This window comes from Lithobates pipiens, unplaced genomic scaffold (assembly GCF_037356315.1).
Source record: "Lithobates pipiens isolate NorthernLeopardFrog02 unplaced genomic scaffold, aLitPip1_a1.2 Scaffold_65, whole genome shotgun sequence".
NCBI classification, from domain to species: domain Eukaryota; kingdom Metazoa; phylum Chordata; class Amphibia; order Anura; family Ranidae; genus Lithobates; species Lithobates pipiens.
The window spans coordinates 1,106,330-1,125,132 of NW_027507887.1; the positions used below are offsets into that span (position 1 = coordinate 1,106,330).

The window sequence follows — 18,803 nt, forward strand, 5'->3', positions numbered from 1 at the left end:
GCCTCCGAGATACAGCCATTATCAGAGATAATTGGTCTGCCCGGGGGATTCTGAATATTTTTATGTATTTTTGGTAGTGCATACATGGTAGGTATTCTTGGATATTTAGTACGTATAAAATCCCACATCTCTACAGTAATGGCACCATCTCTGTAGGCTCCATCCACCAGGTCATAGAATTTTTGATTATATTTGTCTACACAGTACGCCGAAATTCTACAGTAGCATTTCCGATCGTTAAGGATTTTAAGGCACATGGCTTCATACATGGAGTTATCCATTAAAACGATGTTACCCCCTTTGTCTTATTGTTTTATTGTAATTTCTACATTGTCCTGGAGTGATTTTAGCGCATGTTTCTGTTCTAAATTAAGATTTTTTGCTTACCCTTATCCTTTTTCATTTTTTTGATTACTTTAGTTGTCAACCTGACGAACAATGCTAGGGCTGGATTGGAACTCAATGGGGGAAATTTATTGGATTTTTTCTTGTATACTTTTTTTATCACAGGTGGGGAACTCTGCTCAAGATCTTCGTCTGAACTATCTTCACTATCAATTTCCTCTTCCCAATCTTCCAGCACTGATTCATTTTCCTGCAGCAGCTGATTAAGGTCACGCAGGGCCCTAAAATCAGCTGCTGTAAGATTAGATGAAATAACCTCTGGTTTTGGTTGTTTGCTATAGAAGCATTTAAAGAGTACCTTACGTGCAAATAAGTTAATGTCTTTGATGACTTCAAAGTCATCTAATGATTTATTAGGGCAAAATGACAGCCCAAGTGAAAGCACCTGGCTTTCAATAGCCGTGAGTGTATGTGACGATAGATTTATGATGTTTAAACCACCTTCACCTATATTAGTACATGTTTCTACTTCTAAGACTGGGTTAGGACTGGAGTTTGGGTTGGAACTATTTTGTCTAAAAAATCATCTAATTGTTTTTGTGTTTTTGGAACCGCCCCTAATTCCTTAGGGCTTTTGGTATTTCTATTTTTCTCAGATGGAATAGTTTTCAGGTTATCTTTCCTATCTCTTAGATTTCTTGACGGCCCCTCATTTTTAGATAGATGTGGGCCTTGTTGAACTTCAGTTGTACGTTTTTTTGTAACCTGTTGGGTTTCATGGTCTATGTCTTGTGTTTTCGCAAAAGGACCCTTTCTTTTTGTCATTGGTCCCTCCATACGAGAGGAAGCCGAAGACGAGGAATCATTGGAGGGTGTGTCTGAATTATAGTCATTCTTGAATTCATGTGTTTTGGTTGCATTTTTGTTACCAATTTTATTTTTATTGGTCTGTTGCCATTTGTATGCCCGATTTTCGCTAAATGCATTTTTATCCCTCCAATATTTCCTCTCTTTTTTTTGAAGGATTGATTTCCCATATTACTTCAGATGGTCTCTTAATTTTGCCTCTAGGCTCGCATAGTCCTCATGTATTTTTAAAGGGACTAAACGAGCACAGAGAGTGTCAATCTCTATATTCAATTCCTCTAGTTGTTGTCTATATTCTCTCTGTAATAACATCATCAGATTTTTCGAACAGTCATTCAGATGAGATTCCCATCTGAATCTCATCTGAATGACTGTTCGAAAAATCTGATGGTACAGAAATAGCATGTGAGTATTCAAGTATTGGGTTTCAAAGTATCATGTCATCTGTATATATGTAATTTCTGTAATATTCATTGCTTGTTGTGTGCTTGCAGACAGTGGCTTCCCTGAAGAAGAAATTGTTAATGCACATTTTTCGAAACGCGTTGGAAAAGAGCTGCCTGTTTTGCTGGATAGAGTCTACGCATGTAGTAACATTCTATGCCATACACATATGTTAGCACAACACTGTTATTTTATGGATCATTGTGGTTTTGTAATATCTTTTGATAGTTGTAATAAAAATTTATATATTTTTTCATATATATTTTAGTATTTTTTTCTATATTGCCTTAAAAATCCCAATAAATTTGAGGTGTTATCCAATTATATGTATCATTTTCGGGATGATGGCAATAACATGCCATAGCTCATGAGTCAAATCATTTTTACAGATCCCCAGATATAGTGTCATTTTTTACTTTAAAAATGTCAAAGACCTCTATTATCACCTAAACGTTTGCCCCTGTTAAAAGACAGAGCATGAGTTAATGGAGAGATAGATCTAATAAAGTTTTACTAAACCCAGGACCCTGCATTCAATATAGTTGGTCTCCCACAGTACACAGAACATGGAAATGCAATGGTTTTAGTAAATATAACCTGCTGAATACCTTTTCTTGTCAGCAGTTAGTGCAGTCTTGTGACTTCTATCAGTGTCTGGTTAAAGCTTGTACAATGAGTTTTCATTCTCCCATGATTGTCCTATGAGGATGCAGGGCCCCTGACCCTCTGTCCAGACAATTCTAACTGGTCCTGTGCTGATCACATGCACCCTCTCAAGAAAAATAAAAACTCTTTAACAATACACACCAAACTGAGCATGTGCAGCTTGTCCCCTAGCCTCTGTACTATCAGGAGATATATTGGGGACAGTGGAAGAAGGGGAGGATCAGAGGAGACAGGATCAACCAGCCTTTTTACACAATGTGGAGGATTAACCCCTTAGGTTCCACAGTGAATATAACAAGCATGCTTTACTGCATATACAGGCTTATTTTACTGTTGAGGGTTTAGTAACACGTTAATGTTTGTAAATTTCAGGTAGTTTTACTACATTTTAGCCTGAGTCCAGTCAGCACTTCTATTCATGTTTAGTAGTAAAATATTATCTAGACAACTTAAGTAGTAATATAATCTCACCCGCCTCTTCTCTTCTCATCACAGATATCGTTTCTACAAAACAAAATAAGGGTGTGTTAGTAATAGTATAACATACAGGTAAAAAAAAGTTTTCTTTCTGAAACCATTTCTAACCCTATATTTTAAACTGCACTCCTTTATTTGTCCTTACAGCATCTATAAAATCATACTACAGATGGAAAAAAACGTCTACAAACTAAATATGTTTAATGCAGTTTTGATTGTGTTGTGTGTTGCTGCACCTCACTCCATGCACACAGAAAGAGTAACTCCATAGCAGCTGACATAGGTGAGTAGATCAATGCACAAAAAGCAGTCCTGTATTTTTAGCCAGCTTTGTTTTTTAGAGTGAGAAGTAGGAAAATGAAATACAGCAGGAGTGTTTTTATTATTTTACAAATCCTTTGTAGACCATCAGGGGCCCCTTGTCCTTAGGCTCCATAGCATTTACATAGGCTCTCACAGTTATAATTATAGCCTGGAACACAAACATCAATTTCAAGGAAAGCTGCAGATGTTCTTGAAATCACGAGACAAATGTCATGGGCTACTTGGCAAAATGCTTTTGTAAAAAAATGTTTTCTCAAAAGTTTTATTGAAGTAAACAATAATATACAATCCAACAGTTTAGGTTCCAGGAAAAGTATTGACAAGCATAATCCAAAATGTTATATTGTGATCTTCCACGCTAGAGAAACAGTCTCTCCAAGGCCAAATCCACTGGGTTAAGGCTGGGAGTATCTATCCATGAGGACCATAAAGTGTTGAACTTTTCTGGGCGACCCCTCTACTGGAAAATGTACTTCCCCAAGCGCAGGGTGTCCCCCATTTGAGTTGTCCATTCTCTTAAAGTAGGAGGCTTTGTTCCTTTTCGGTGTCTAAGGATAAGCTTGCGTGCCTGAAAGAGTGCTCTGGATATGGCTCGTTTAGGGATTTCCTCAATGGAGGTCATCTAGAATTCCCAATATACAGGGTTTAGGATCCATCGGGACATTGACCTGAAATACCTTATTAATGGTAGCGACAACTCCTGACCAATATAGATGTAGCTTGGGGCAGCGCCACAATAGATATATAAGATCACCATGGTCTTTAGAGCACCTAGAACACTCTGAGTTTTCTCTTAGATCCTTCCTACACAGCCTTGCAGGGGTAAAGTGTGCCCACAATACAATGTACAGCCAGGCAGATGTTGTGCCATATTAAAAGGAAACAGTTGAATCACCTGTAGTGCTTCCCCCCACCGATTGTCCTCAAACGTGCCCTCTTCACTCTCACATAGGGGTGCCACTCTGGTTGGGAAGCCCTTCAAGTGCGTGGACATAAGCATGGTGTAACACTGGGGAAATAAATCCCCTAAAGTGAGAAATCTCTGTCATATAATGAAAGATAGGGGGCAGGGATAGGACCCATAGGGACCCATCTAAATGTGCCCGGATGACATGATGTAACTGTAGGTATGGGAAATACATTGATTGAGGGAGGTTGAATTTAGTCTGCAAAGATGTAAAGGAGTGCAGTTTGCTGCTGGAGAAGATATGTACCAGATTTGTAACTCCATACTGCTTCCATCTTGTACCACACGGCAAAAAATGCAGCTCCTTATAGTGCCCATTGTCCCAAATAGGGCTATGACCTGTGAATCCTGTGATATCTTGCAGCTGCCTGGCTTTATTCCACACCTTCTGCATCAACACATAGGTGGGAAAAGCTTGTTGTATTTAGCAAAAGCCAGCGCCTCCAAACCCGTGGCCACACTGTGCACCCCTGTGACATGGTGCAACAGAGCTGTGGTCGGGTTCACTCTCCCCCCTTCATCGGCTGACTCCATGGGCAAAGCCCAAGAGATGTGTTGCAACTGAGCTGCCAAGTAATATAACCAAAGGTTGGGCAAACCCCCACTCTCTTTATGTTTTTGCAGTTGCTTGAGCTTGACCCTCGTAGGTTTGTTAAGCCAAAAAAAGGAGCGGAAAAGTGAATTTATGATACAAAATGTTTTTAGCGGGACAACCATGGGGGTATTATACAGGATGTAAAGGAGCTGTGGCATAAAACATTTTTTTATGAGATCGACTCTTCCCACCAGTGAAATTTTGAGCTTTGACCATATTTTGGTTTTATCCCTTATACGACACAGTAGTGGTGATAAGTTGAGGGTGACGTAATCTAGGGGTTGTGGGGTAACATGCACCCTTAAATATTTAAAAGAGGAGGTCACCCAGGATAGGAATGTGGGATCAAAACCAAACTTATGCATGGTGGCCCACAAGTATTGCCATTCTACGCTGTCGAAGGCCTTATGGGCATCCAATAACAGCAGGGCCTATTCCCTATATTATCTGCTTGGGACTGTATATTGAGGAAAAGCCTACACAAATTAATTGTAGTAGACCTCTCAGGTATAAATCCCAATTGATCTGGATGGATAATTGAAGATATGTCCTTATTTAGTCTCATGGCTAGAACTTTGGCCAGAATCTTTGGCCAGAATCTTAATATCCACCTGTAAGGGATATGGTCCAGTACGAGCTTGAATCTAATGCCGCGTACACACGTAGCCGACTATCCGATGGACTTAGTCTGGTGGACTTCCCGCCAGACTGTCCGTCAGACTTTCCGAACAGCTACTTGCCGACACACGGCACTTTTTCAGCGGACTAATATGGCGTACTAAGTCCGCCGTACTATCCGCCCTACCTTTGAAATGAACGGACTCGCCCACACACGCGGAGGAAAGTCCGCTCATTTTGAGCGCGTCTCCAGGTAGGCGGGGCCCGCGAAGGAGACGTCGCAGGCCCCGCCACCTGGTATGGACTTAAAGGGGAACCCCAACGCCAAAAAAATCGGTGTGGGGGTCCCCCCAGGTCCACGTCAGACCCTTGTCCGAGCACGCTACCCGGCCGGCAAGGAAAGGGGGTGACGAGCGAGCAGCCCCCCCACCCTTAAGCACCTTGTCCTCATGTTGATGAGGACAAGGGCCTCTTCCCGACAACCCTGGCCGTTGGTTGTCGGGGTCTGCAGGCGGGGGGCTTATCGGAATCCGGGAGCCCCCTTTAATAAGGGGGCCCCCAGATACCGGCCCCCCACCCTATGTGAATGAGTATGGGGTACAATGTACCCCTACCCATTCACCTGTGAAAAAAGTACAAAAAAAAACACAACACAGGGTAAAAATAGTTTATTGCACAGCTCCGGGGGTCTTAGATCTTCGAGGGTCTTCTCGCCGGACTCCTCCGCTATCTTCTTGTAGCTCTTTTGCTAGTGGAGAAGCCCGGCTTTCTTCCTTGCCGCCGCCCTCTTCTTCCGACTTTGGGGGTCTTGTCCCCCTCTTCGGTTCTTCTGCCGGGCCACCGCGCCTTCTTATAGCTCTTTTACAGGCGGTGGGCCGGTCTTCTGTCGCCGCTGTCGCCGCTGCCGCCTTCTGTTCTTCTCTTCTTCTTCTTCAGATGTTGCCTCATCGAGTCCTCCGCTCACAATGACGGGGACCGGGCACGCGGCGACTTATATAGGGACATTGCCGGATGATGTCCCCGCCCATTATGGTGTCACAGTCCCAGAGGATGCTGGGACTGTGACATCATAATAGGTGGGGACATCATCCGGTGATGTCCCTATATAAGTCGCCGCATGCCCGGTCCCCGTCATTGTGAGCGGAGGACTCGACGAGGCAACATCTGAAGAAGAAGAGAAGAACAGAAGAACATAAGGCGGCAGTGGTGGCGACAGAAGACCGGGCCACCGCCTGTAAAAGAGCTATAAGAAGGAGCGGTGGCCCGGCAGAAGAACCGAAGAGGGGGACAAGACCCCCGAAGTCAGGAGAAGAGGGCGACGGCGAGGAAGAAAGCCAGGCTCCTCCGCTAGCAAAAGAGCTACAAGAAGATAGCGGAGGAGTCCGGCGAGAAGACCCTCGAAGATGGAAGACCCCCGGAGCTGTGCAATAAACTATTTTTACCCTGTGTTGTGTTTTTTTTGTACTTTTTTCACAGGTGAATGGGTAGGGGTACATTGTACCCCATACTCATTCACATAGGGTGGGGGGCCGGTATCCGGGGGCCCCCTTATTAAAGGGGGCTCCCGGATTCTGATAAGCCCCTCGCCCGCAGACCCCGACAACACACGGCCAGGGTTGTCGGGAAGAGGCCCTTGTCCTCATCAACATGGGGACAAGGTGCTTTGGGGTGGGGGGCCGCGCCGCCCCCCTTCCCCAAGGCACCCCCTATGTTGAGGGCACGCGGCCTGGTACGGCTCAGGAAGGGGGGGCGCGCGCTCATCCCCCCCTTTCCTGGCCGGCCGGGTAGCGTGCTCGGACAAGGGTCTGATGTAGGCCTGGGGGAACCCCACGCCGACTTTTTTCGGCATTGGGGTTCCCCTTTAAGTCCAGACCAGGTGAAGGGGCCAGCGACGTCTCCTTCGCGGGCCCTGCCTACCTGGAGACCCGCTCGAAATGAGCGGACTTTTCTCCGGGCGGGATAAGTCCGTTCATTTCAAAAGTACGGCGGACTGGCATACACACGGCCGGATTGTACGCCGAAATGCTGGTCCGGCGGGATGATTGGAGTGTAAAACTACTTTCTAAGTCCACCGTACTTTCAGGTCAAAAAAGTATGCCGGAGGCTACACACGGGGGGATTGTTCGGCGGACTTGAGTTTGCCGGACTTTTCCACCCGATTGTTTGATCGTGTGTACGCGGCATAACAGATCCTTTCCAGGTTTAAAAGCCAGCCTACTGAAGAAGCGCTTCTTATCTAACAAGGATGTCGTCCAGCGGTCTACAGCCGATTGAGCAGCCATCCAGGCTTCTCTAGTAGCATCAGATGAGTTGGCAATAAACTCTGCCTCCAATTGATGCTGCAAAGCCTGCTCCCTCTGTACCTGAGTATTGTGTTTAAGGCCATTGACCTCAGTCATGAATCTCAGAAATTTCTTAAAGGCATCCCATGTGAATAGGGGATTTGGGTGTTCCCTATTGTTCTCCCAGTATGTGAGAGGGGAAGAGGTTTAGCTAAAAATCGTTAAGCTTCCATGGAGCTCTTGGGAGTGTCGAGGTAGACCCTACTATTAAATAAACCACCAGGGGGAGTGATCGGATATACCTCTTACATAGTATTGTATGTCCTGGACTAACAGTGAGGCAGCCGGGGTACAGAGGGACAAATCAATTCTAGACAGGGACAAATGGGACTTAGAGAAGCACGAGAATTGCTTCTGGTGTGGATTGCGGCACCGCCATCGATCTATCCAACCTGCTTCTTCTATAAATTTCAGTAATGTAGAGCGAGGACGTTTAGCCCCCACCACTAGTGATGGACGAACTTCCGACGGGACGTTTCGCGAACCGATAGTTCGCGAACCGTAACGTTCGCGGCGGGCCCCATTGACTTTAATGGGAGGCAAACTTTGCAAACCTGCAGGTCAAATTTGCAGCCACAAAATAATTAATAGCTGTGAAAACATAGTCCCACCACATGGCCAATGACATAACACATGTATGAGGTGAATCTGGGATCGACAACTACAAGCATTCTTTTTTTATATGTGAAAGTGTTGTGACAATTCAGGACTGTGAAGCGCATGAAGGCAATGGAGGAGAGGGAAGGTCAGGGTAGGCAAAGAAGAGGGTGCCGGAGATGATCACCAGCAGCGTGACATACAGCAATGACACCTGCACTGTGATATACAGCAGCACCATGATAGAGAGCACTGACATCAGCAGCGTGACATACAGCAAGGACACCTGCACCGTGATAGAGTGATCTGACACCAGCACCGTGATAGAGAGCACTGACATCAGCAGCGTGATATAAAGCACTAACACCAGCACCGTGACATACAGCACTGACAGCAGCACCGTGATAGAGAGCACTGACATCAGCAGCGTGACATACAGCAATGACACCTGCACCGTGATAGAGTGATCTGACAACAGCACCGTGATAGAGAGCACTGACATCAGCAGCGTGACATAAAGCACTAACACCAGCACCGTGACATACAGCACTGACAACAGCACCGTGATAGAGAGCACTGACATCAGCAGCGTGACATACAGCAATGACACCTGCATCGTGATAGAGTGATCTGACACCAGCACCATGATAGAGAGCACTGACATCAGCAGCTTGACATAAAGCACTAACACCAGCAACGTGACATACAGTACTGACAGCAGCACCGTGATAGAGAGCACTGACATCAGCAGCATGACATACAGCAATCACACCTGCACCATGATAGAGTGATCTGACAACAGCACCGTGATAGAGAGCACTGACATCAGCAGCGTGACATAAAGCACTAACACCAGCACCGTGACATACAGCACTGACAGCAGCACCGTGATAGAGAGCACTGACATCAGCAGCGTGACATACAGCAATGACACCTGCACCGTGATAGAGTGATCTGACACCAGCACCGTGATAGAGAGCACTGACATCAGCAGCATGACATAAAGCACTAACACCAGCACCGTGATATACAGCACTGACAGCAGCACCGTGATTGAGAGTACTGACATCAGCAGTGTGACATACAGCAATGACACCTGCACCGTGATAGAGTGATCTGACACCAGCACCGTGATAGAGAGCACTGACATCAGCAGCATGACATAAAGCACTAACACCAGCACCGTGATATACAGCACTGACAGCAGCACCGTGATAGAGAGTACTGACATCAGCAGTGTGACATACAGCAATGACACCTGCACCGTGATAGAGTGATCTGACAACAGCACCATGATAGAGAGCACTGACATCAGCAGCGTGACATAAAGCACTAACACCAGCACCGTGATATACAGCACTGACAGCAGCACCGTGATAGAGAGCCCTGACATCAGCAGCGTGACATACAGCAATGACACCTGCACTGCGATAGAGTGATCTCACAACAGCACCGTGATAGAGAGCACTGACATCAGCAGCGTGACATAAAGCACTAACACCAGCACCGTGACATACAGCACTGACAGCAGCACCGTGATAGAGAGTACTGACATCAGCAGTGTGACATACAGCAATCACACCTGCACTGTGATAGAGTGATCTGACACCAGCACCGTGATAGAGAGCACTGACATCAGCAGCGTGACATAAAGCACTAACACCAGCACCGTGACATACAGCACTGACAACAGCACCGTGATAGAGAGCACTGACATCAGCAGCGTGACATACAGCAATGACACCTGCATCGTGATAGAGTGATCTGACACCAGCACCATGATAGAGAGCACTGACATCAGCAGCTTGACATAAAGCACTAACACCAGCAACGTGACATACAGTACTGACAGCAGCACCGTGATAGAGAGCACTGACATCAGCAGCATGACATACAGCAATCACACCTGCACCATGATAGAGTGATCTGACAACAGCACCGTGATAGAGAGCACTGACATCAGCAGCGTGACATAAAGCACTAACACCAGCACCGTGACATACAGCACTGACAGCAGCACCGTGATAGAGAGCACTGACATCAGCAGCGTGACATACAGCAATGACACCTGCACCGTGATAGAGTGATCTGACACCAGCACCGTGATAGAGAGCACTGACATCAGCAGCATGACATAAAGCACTAACACCAGCACCGTGATATACAGCACTGACAGCAGCACCGTGATTGAGAGTACTGACATCAGCAGTGTGACATACAGCAATGACACCTGCACCGTGATAGAGTGATCTGACACCAGCACCGTGATAGAGAGCACTGACATCAGCAGCATGACATAAAGCACTAACACCAGCACCGTGATATACAGCACTGACAGCAGCACCGTGATAGAGAGTACTGACATCAGCAGTGTGACATACAGCAATGACACCTGCACCGTGATAGAGTGATCTGACAACAGCACCATGATAGAGAGCACTGACATCAGCAGCGTGACATAAAGCACTAACACCAGCACCGTGATATACAGCACTGACAGCAGCACCGTGATAGAGAGCCCTGACATCAGCAGCGTGACATACAGCAATGACACCTGCACTGCGATAGAGTGATCTCACAACAGCACCGTGATAGAAAGCACTGACATCAGCAGCGTGACATAAAGCACTAACACCAGCACCGTGACATGCAGCACTGGCACCAGCACCATGATATACAGCACTGACACCTGCACCGTAAGCAGCCCCAGGAGGAAGTCAGCATAGCACAGGGATGGTGGGAGCCCCTCATAATGAGCATAGCACAGGGATGGTGGGAGCCCCTCATAATGAGCATAGCACAGGGATGGTGGGAGCCCCTCATAATATGCCTAGCAGTGGTACAGCCCCAGGAGGAAGTCAGCACAGCACAGGGATGGTGGGAGCCCCTCATAATAAGCAGCCCCAGGAGAATGTCAGCATAGCACAGGGATGGTGGGAGCCCCTCATAATAAGCAGCCCCAGGAGGAAGTCAGCATAGCACAGGGATGGTGGGAGCCGCTCATAATATGCACAGCAGAGGTACAGCCCCAGGAGGAAGTCAGCACAGCACAGGGATGGTGGGAGCCCCTCATAATAAGCAGCCCCAGGAGGAAGTTAGCACAGCACAGGGATGGTGGGAGCCCCTCATAATAAGCAGCCCCAGTAGAAATATGACACCGCTCAACCTCTTCAAAGAGGAGGGTACGGGCATATAGTACGGTGTGCTTTTTTTGGACAAGGAAGTGAGCCAAATTAAGAAAGAAGGTCTGTGTGCTCGATTAAAAAAATTGTTTATAGACATATACATGGTCTACTGGTCACATGTGTTGAATTCCTCCGAGATCCATGCCTCATTCCTTTTTAGAAATGTGAGGTAGTTAACACTGTCGTGAGCTAGGCGAGTACGCTTATCGGTCAAGATCCCCCCTGCTGCGCTGAACGTCCTTTCGGACAGGACACTGGACGAGGGGCAAGCCAACAGTTCGATTGCAAATTGGGCAAGCTCTGGCCAGAGGTCAAGCCTGCCCACCCAGTAGTCCAGGGGTTCATCACTCCTCAGAGCGTCCACATCGGACATTAACCCAATGTAGTCAGACACCTGACGGTCTAGGCGTTCCCTGATGCTGGATCCGGATGACACCTGTCGATGGGTCGGCTGAAAGAATGACTTCATATCCGAAGTCACCAACACATCTTCAAACCGGCCTCTTCTTGCAGGCGCTGTTGGATTGGTACCCGCAACTCCTTACCCGGGAGTGGGAATTGCTCCTCTGCCAGCGTACGCAAAAGCAGAATGCAGCATTTCTCGAAGCAAGGCCTGGAAGTGCTGCATTCTGACAGTCCTCTGTGACGGCGGTAACATTTCCGCCATTTTGTGTTTGTACCGGGGGTCTAAGTACGTTGCCACCCAGTACTGGTCCTTGACCCTTATGCTTTTTATACGGGGGTCCCTATTAAAACACTGGAGCATGAAGGCCCCCATTTGCACTAAACTGGAAGCGGTGCGGTGGCCTGGCTCCTGCTCATCATCCAGGATAATGTTGTCCTCTTCATTCTCCTCTCCCCATCCACGCACAACAATAGGGAACCCAGAAAGGTTTAAAGCATGCTCTTCTTGCTCCTCCTCATCCGCCCCGGCACCATCCTCCTCTGACTCCTCTTCAGACTCCTGTTGTTGACTTGTCTCAGATAGAGTAGCCCGCCCTGGGAATTCATCCAGCATTGCGACTTCCTCATCTTCCTGCTCCTGCTTCTCCACAGCTTGATCAATGACACGACACAATGCACGCTCCATAAAGAAGGCATAAGGTACCATGTCACTGATGGCGCCATGGCTGCGACTGACCAGTTTGGTGATCTCCTCAAATGGCCGCAAAAAGTCTGCATGCGTCGCGCATTAGCAGCCACTGGCGCGGTGAAAAAAAAAACAGCTCCCCAGAACCTGTTCTGCCGCAGAGTTCATACAGGTAGACGTTAACTGCACGTTTCTGCTGGAGCAGCCTATCAAGCATATAGAAGGTTGAGTTACATCGTGTCGGGCAATCGCAAATAAGACGTCTGACCGGCAGATTGTGTCGCCGCTGAATGTCAGCAAGGCGAGCCATGGCCGTGTAAGATCTTCTGAAATGGGCCGAGATTTTCCTTGCCTGCCGCAAGATGTCCTGGACCCCAGGGTATTTGACAACGAATCGCCTCACGACCAAGTTTAAGACGTGTGCCATGCATGGCACGTGCGTAATTTTGCCCTGTTTCAATGCGCTAAGCAGAGTGGCACCGTTGTCACACACCACTTTACCAACTGTCAAATTGAGCGGTGCTAAGCCGCGTACACACGGGCGGACTGTCTGGCCAACTAAGTCCGTCAGACAATCCGACAGACAGTCCCTGCAGCACACAGCGTCCTGTCCCTTTCTCTACACTGACAAAAGACACTCAGGCTGCTGCAACAATCACTAGCACAGCACTGCCTCAAACCTATATCCTGAACTACACCTAACACCTATACCATGATACCAGTCCTTAAAAGAACTTTTGTGGACCTAATAAATAGCGATTTGGGTCACTGAAGTCTCTCCCTGCTCCACACAGCAACCTCTCCCTATAGTGACAGAAGAAAGAATGTAAAATGGCCGCCGGATCGGGTCTATTTATAAGTTAGGGGCAATGTCCAAGTGTCCATGTGCTGTAATGTCTCAATTGGCTGTCCTGTACCCCATGATGGATGTGTCATCATAGGTCAAAGTTCTTTTACAGAGTAAACACGGAAGTCCGCCGGGCGAACGGCGGCAATAGTCCGCCGATCAGGCGGACCGCGAACAGCCGAAATTCGCCGCGAAACGACCGCCGGGCGAACCGTTCGGCCATCCCTACCCACCACTGGAGGGGGATGTTTGTCAAGCACAGGATCTAGATAGCCATTAAAATCACCAACTAGTATTAGGCGGATGTCAGGGCTGCCCAGCTTGTACATCAAGAGAGTTCTTAGCACCAAGGAGTTGAAAGGAAGCAATATATATACTGCTGCAAAAATACATTTAACTTGAAATATTTTACATAACAGAATCACATATCTCCCCTCAGGGTCAGGATCAGTTTTTCAAATAGCTTAAAATCCAAGGATCGGTGTATCAGAACGCTCACCCACCTGGAGCAGGAGGTATGAGTAGTGTGATATGCTGAGCCCACCCAAGAGAATTGCAGGCATGACAGATTCTTTGGTACAAAATGAGTCTCCTGCAGTGCACATGCAGGCAGGTGCTTGGGGAGAGCAGTGGATACCATGGTACACTTCACGGGGTCTCGGATGCCCCTAAGTTTCCAAGATACTACAGGGATAGCCATTATTACAAAATAATAGAGCAGTAGTTGGAGGCTGGTTATGAGTCAAAAACATCTCAGTCATCTTATGCTCAGCCGAGCGACTGTAGGACAAAGGCCTAGGTAGGCCTCAAGGGTAAGGGAACATAGTATCTCTATATGGGGTTAACACAGTGGTGCGACTTTGGACAAATAATGTTGGAACCATAATTGCACTTAAACTGAACTTGAACACACAATAACAAAAAGAACTTTGTTTTATCCCCACAAGAAGATAGTCTTGCTCCCAGGGTTTGGAAGCCCTCCGATAGGATCCTGCAAGTGAGTGGAGCACCATCTCTGTAAGAAGCAACAGGCTTCACTTGAGGTAATAGCTTGGGGTCAGGTAAAATTCCCCAGCCAATCAATCATAAGAACATCAAACCAAGAACCAGCAATCTTGCTCCTATTTTGTAATCTAAAGACAAACAGGATAACAAAGTCTCCCAGCTGGATTTTCAGAATTCTTGAGGGCTTTGTAACAGGACAGTCATTGGCCCCTTGGGCGATGGTAAACAGGCATCAGAGCCCAAAAGTGTGCATCAGTCTACCTCTGCTGCATCTCTTCTAGCTTGATGAAGCATATGTTCATTGGCATCCAGCCAGTCGGAGGTCTCCATGGCTGAATCAAAAAAGTGGGCTTGCCCCCTGGCCAAGATATGGACCCTAACAGGAAACAATATGGCATAAGTGGCCTGGAGTCATTGGAGCCTTTTCTTGACCTCTGTAAAATTTGCCCTGCGGCGTTGCACATCTGCCGAGAAGTCAGGGTGGAAGGAGACCCAGGTGCTGTTAAACCGCATGTTGCGGCATTCTCTGGCCAGATGGAGCACAATCTCCTTATCTTTTTAATAAGGAAGTCTGGCCAATAAAGTGCGGGGTGTGTGACCAGGCGGGAGAGGCCTAGGTGGAATCCTGCGAGCACGATCCACCGAATGCAATGGAGTGAACTCGTTCTTTTCAAATGTATCCAACAGCCATTGTTCCACAAATTCCGTGGGGTCCCTTCCCTCCACTTTCTCAGGGAGCCCCACACTATCCAGACATTATTCCACCTCAGGTGGTTTTCAATATCATCAGTTTTAAGTTCAGTGGCTTTAACAATGAATGCGTGCTGCGGATTGCAGCTCCCTCGTTAATGGTGGTAACTTATACTTATTGTCACTTATGCGGCCTTCCGCTGCTGTAGTGCGTATTTTAGTTTTTGCAGATAATAGCGAATCAGCCCCACTACCTATTTTAAGCCTCCAAAGTGATCCTTGAGCATATCAACTGACGCTGTGCACTTGTGAACGGCTTTGAGTATTTTAGCCAGTGTGAGCAAATCTGCATCATCTTCCCCCTCTCCCTTCTCTGTATCTAACATGCTGGTCAGTGGAACCAGGGGGCCCTCCATGAACTGTGCATCTTTCTGGGCAGCATGGAAGATAGCTGGGGTGGTTTCTAAGTCCACCTCCATGGGTTGCTTGGCTACCTGTGTTAGCTTCTAGGCGTAATACAGCATGTCCCTTAGAGGATCTTTTCTTAGGGCTTTAGGGCTTTTCCAGCTCCTTTTTGTGCATCTCCACGTAAACACTGGGAGGAAACCATAGCAGCTGCATGTTGGGGATCAGGCTGCAGGCCATCTCCCTTCTGTTTGTGGGTCACTCTAGCACTGGATCGAATGCCCACGGCTTCCAGGGATGTCCACTGTAGCTGTGCCAGGTGTGTGGACAAAAATCGGGTGGTTATATCAGCCGGGAGCAGGACTAATGAAGGATCTTACTCGGGAGCACTGTGAAACATGTCTGTTCACATGCAGCTCTTGGCCACGCCCCCTTCTAAATTTAATAGTGAAATGCAGTACAAGAGTACATGATAGAAGTTCCACTGTTGAATATATTGAATACAGTTATGAAAAAAGGGCCTTAAAGAATACAAGCTGCCAAAAAATGGAAAGACGACTCCATTATTAGTACTAGTATAATACAACCAGTCTATCGTTGCCAAATTGGTGGGCATGTATTACTTACAGTTATCCATTACCATTGGTCCTCAATGAATAATTACATTTCAAAGGTATTAAAATAATACATACAATAGATAAAAAAAATCATTTGGAAAGGAAAACTTGTCCTAGAACAAGCAAATAAATGCATTTATAAGCTATACATTAAAGAGGATTTCTACTTTTCCTATACATTTATCCAATCCCCTATTTAAAAACTTCAATATTAAAAGACAAAATTGTCAGTCCTTGTGAATCAGTTATTTTTTTTAATGTTATCGTTAAGCCTAAATGAGCCCTTTATCCCCATCCAAAAATGCATACATCAGAATATATAATGTGTAATAGGTTCTGTTCCCCAACAGTGCAGAGGCAGCCAGGCCCACAGCAACAGTACATTCCTTCAAGTTCATTAAACAGTCTAGGCGTTTGTCTTTTTCTTTTCTTTTTCCAAATATAAGTTTATTAAATTTTCTAAAAAAATAAAAAACAAAATAGGGCAGGGCCCACAGGTTACAGTAAGAGCCATTAACAGCGGAGGGCACAGCCTCCTTTATATCATGGTGCAGTAGATAACAAAGTATAACAGTACAGTCGGTGTTCATAGTGGAGGCCGCATAGATATCATAGAATGTCTTGTCCTTGGCTCTAGTGCTGTATTGTTAGGTATATAAGCATGTGTATCAAAAGCTTCACGGGCAGCCCATAACCTAATTTCTAAGCAATAAGCTAAAGCAATTATAGATAAGTTATAGTATATAGAAAGAAAGATAGAAAAGAGGGAAGAGGAGGGAAAGTGCGGGGGGGGGGGGTGCATGATGGCAGGGGTGGCGTTTGACTTTCATAGCCAAAGTGCTACTGTCGGTGAGTTCTGTTGTTTCCATAATAAGGGGATGCATGATTTTGCTGCATTTAGCAGATGATGTAGTATGGATTTCTTATAGACTTTGGGAGAGATGGTTGATACGTGTAGTAGGAAAAATGCCGGGTCATTTGAGATCTGAAAATCTGTACATTTCTTGGCGATGTTGCAAACCATCTAGGGCATGTCCAGAATATGTGCAGCATTGTTCCCCTGTCTTCATTGCAACGCCAACACTGTTCTGAAGTATCAGGAAAGATTGTATGCAGGCGACTAGGTGTTAAGTACCGCCTTGTCAGGATTTTATAATTGGTTTCCTGTGCTTTGGTGCTAAAAGGACTTGAGAGAGAAACCGATCATATTCTGATTTTGAGATGTGGAGAAAGTGCGGTTTAGGTCTGATTTCCATTTCGCAATACATGTCAGGTGTGGTTGTTGTGGGGGGGTGGTATTTAAAAGGGAATACATTTTGGAAAGGACATATGGTAAAGGGTCTGTTTCTGAGCAATACTCCTCGAATATGGTCAAAGGTGTGGTGTATGCTTGGGGGTTTGGGATAGTCTGAAGGAAGTGGTGTAACTGTGCCGCATTCCAGAATCTAAGCTGGAAAGGGCCTGTGGTGTCCATCAGCTCCGAGATTGTCGGCCATTTGTCACCCTTCACAAACTTGGAGGCGGTGACATACTCTGAGTTTCTCAGTGATATGAAATGTGTTGATGAGAGACCAGAAGGGAATCTGGGGTTGTCGATAATCGGAGTGAGTGGTGACGACTTAGTTATTGGTAAGGTCTGTATGGTAGCTTGTGTGCATTGTCGCAGTGTGTTCCATATCAAGGGGTGTGATTTCACATCTGAAGAGTTGCCACACCATATTGCGTTCTTTAGAGGTATTTCGGTTTGGTGTTGCTCAATTTCTACCTCTAATTTAAATGTACCATGGCGTCTCCAGTCAATAATCCTACCTACATGTGTGGCGTGGTAGTATCTCCTGATGTCTGGCAATGCCAGGCCTCTGAAATGTTTTGGCAAAGATAGTGGAGTGCAAGGAGTGCGTGGTTTTTTATGTGCCCAAACAAAGTGGATGAAGAGAGCTTGGACTTGTTTAAAATATGTAAGGGGTATCTTGATCTGGAGGGCCTGGAAAAAGTTAGGAAATTTTGGCAGTATACACATTTTTAGTAGATTACATCTCCCAAACCATGAGTGTAGCCCTTTATGCCATGTATCTAGCAACAACCTAGTCTTTGCTAATAAAAGGGGGAAATTACTCTCGCATATGCGGGAAAAGTCAGGCGGAATCTTGGTGCCTAAATAAGTCAAGTTAGAGGTCGTCCACTTAAACCGAAAGTTCGCCTGTATCCTTGGGAGGATATTTGGTGACAGCGCTATCCCCATCGTTCCGTCTTAGAGAAGTTTATCTTTAAATTGGATAATTTCCCGTAGATTTCAAATGCCTTGAGGAGGTTCGGTAAGGACATCACTGGGTTAGTCAGTGAAAAGAGTAGGTCATCTGCATAGGCCGCTATTTTGTGTTGTGTCTGTCCCACTGTTATTGCGTTGGATATCATAGATGTCATAGGATGTCATAGAAACGTTGGATTGAGAAGGAGGCTTGGTTAACAGTACAGGAAGTGCTCAATGTAAGGGTGGAAATACACTCCACTGTGGACTCAGAAAACAATACTTAAGATGGCGCTGCCTAACCCCTGGAAACAAGTTTTTTAAAGTTTCTTTAAATAGTAAGTAATATGCGATTTGCGCTGGATTACAGTGGCTATAGTTTGATAATTACTTATTACAATGGACTAAATGAAAAGAAGCATCAGAGAGGGAGAGTTTACTTCCTCTTTAATTAGGCAGTTGTTGGAAAATCCG

General features: G+C 46.2%; 1 protein-coding gene across 1 annotated transcript in view; it reads right to left on the reverse strand.

Moving 5' to 3' along the window:
* Positions 1-18,803, reverse strand: part of LOC143958927 (scavenger receptor cysteine-rich domain-containing group B protein-like) — a 107,044-nt gene that overhangs the window by 69,315 nt on the left and 18,926 nt on the right. The window contains exon 2 of the mRNA XM_077467912.1: positions 2,794-2,826. Coding sequence (XP_077324038.1) covers positions 2,794-2,826 — 33 coding nt within the window. The remainder of the gene's footprint in view (positions 1-2,793; positions 2,827-18,803) is intronic.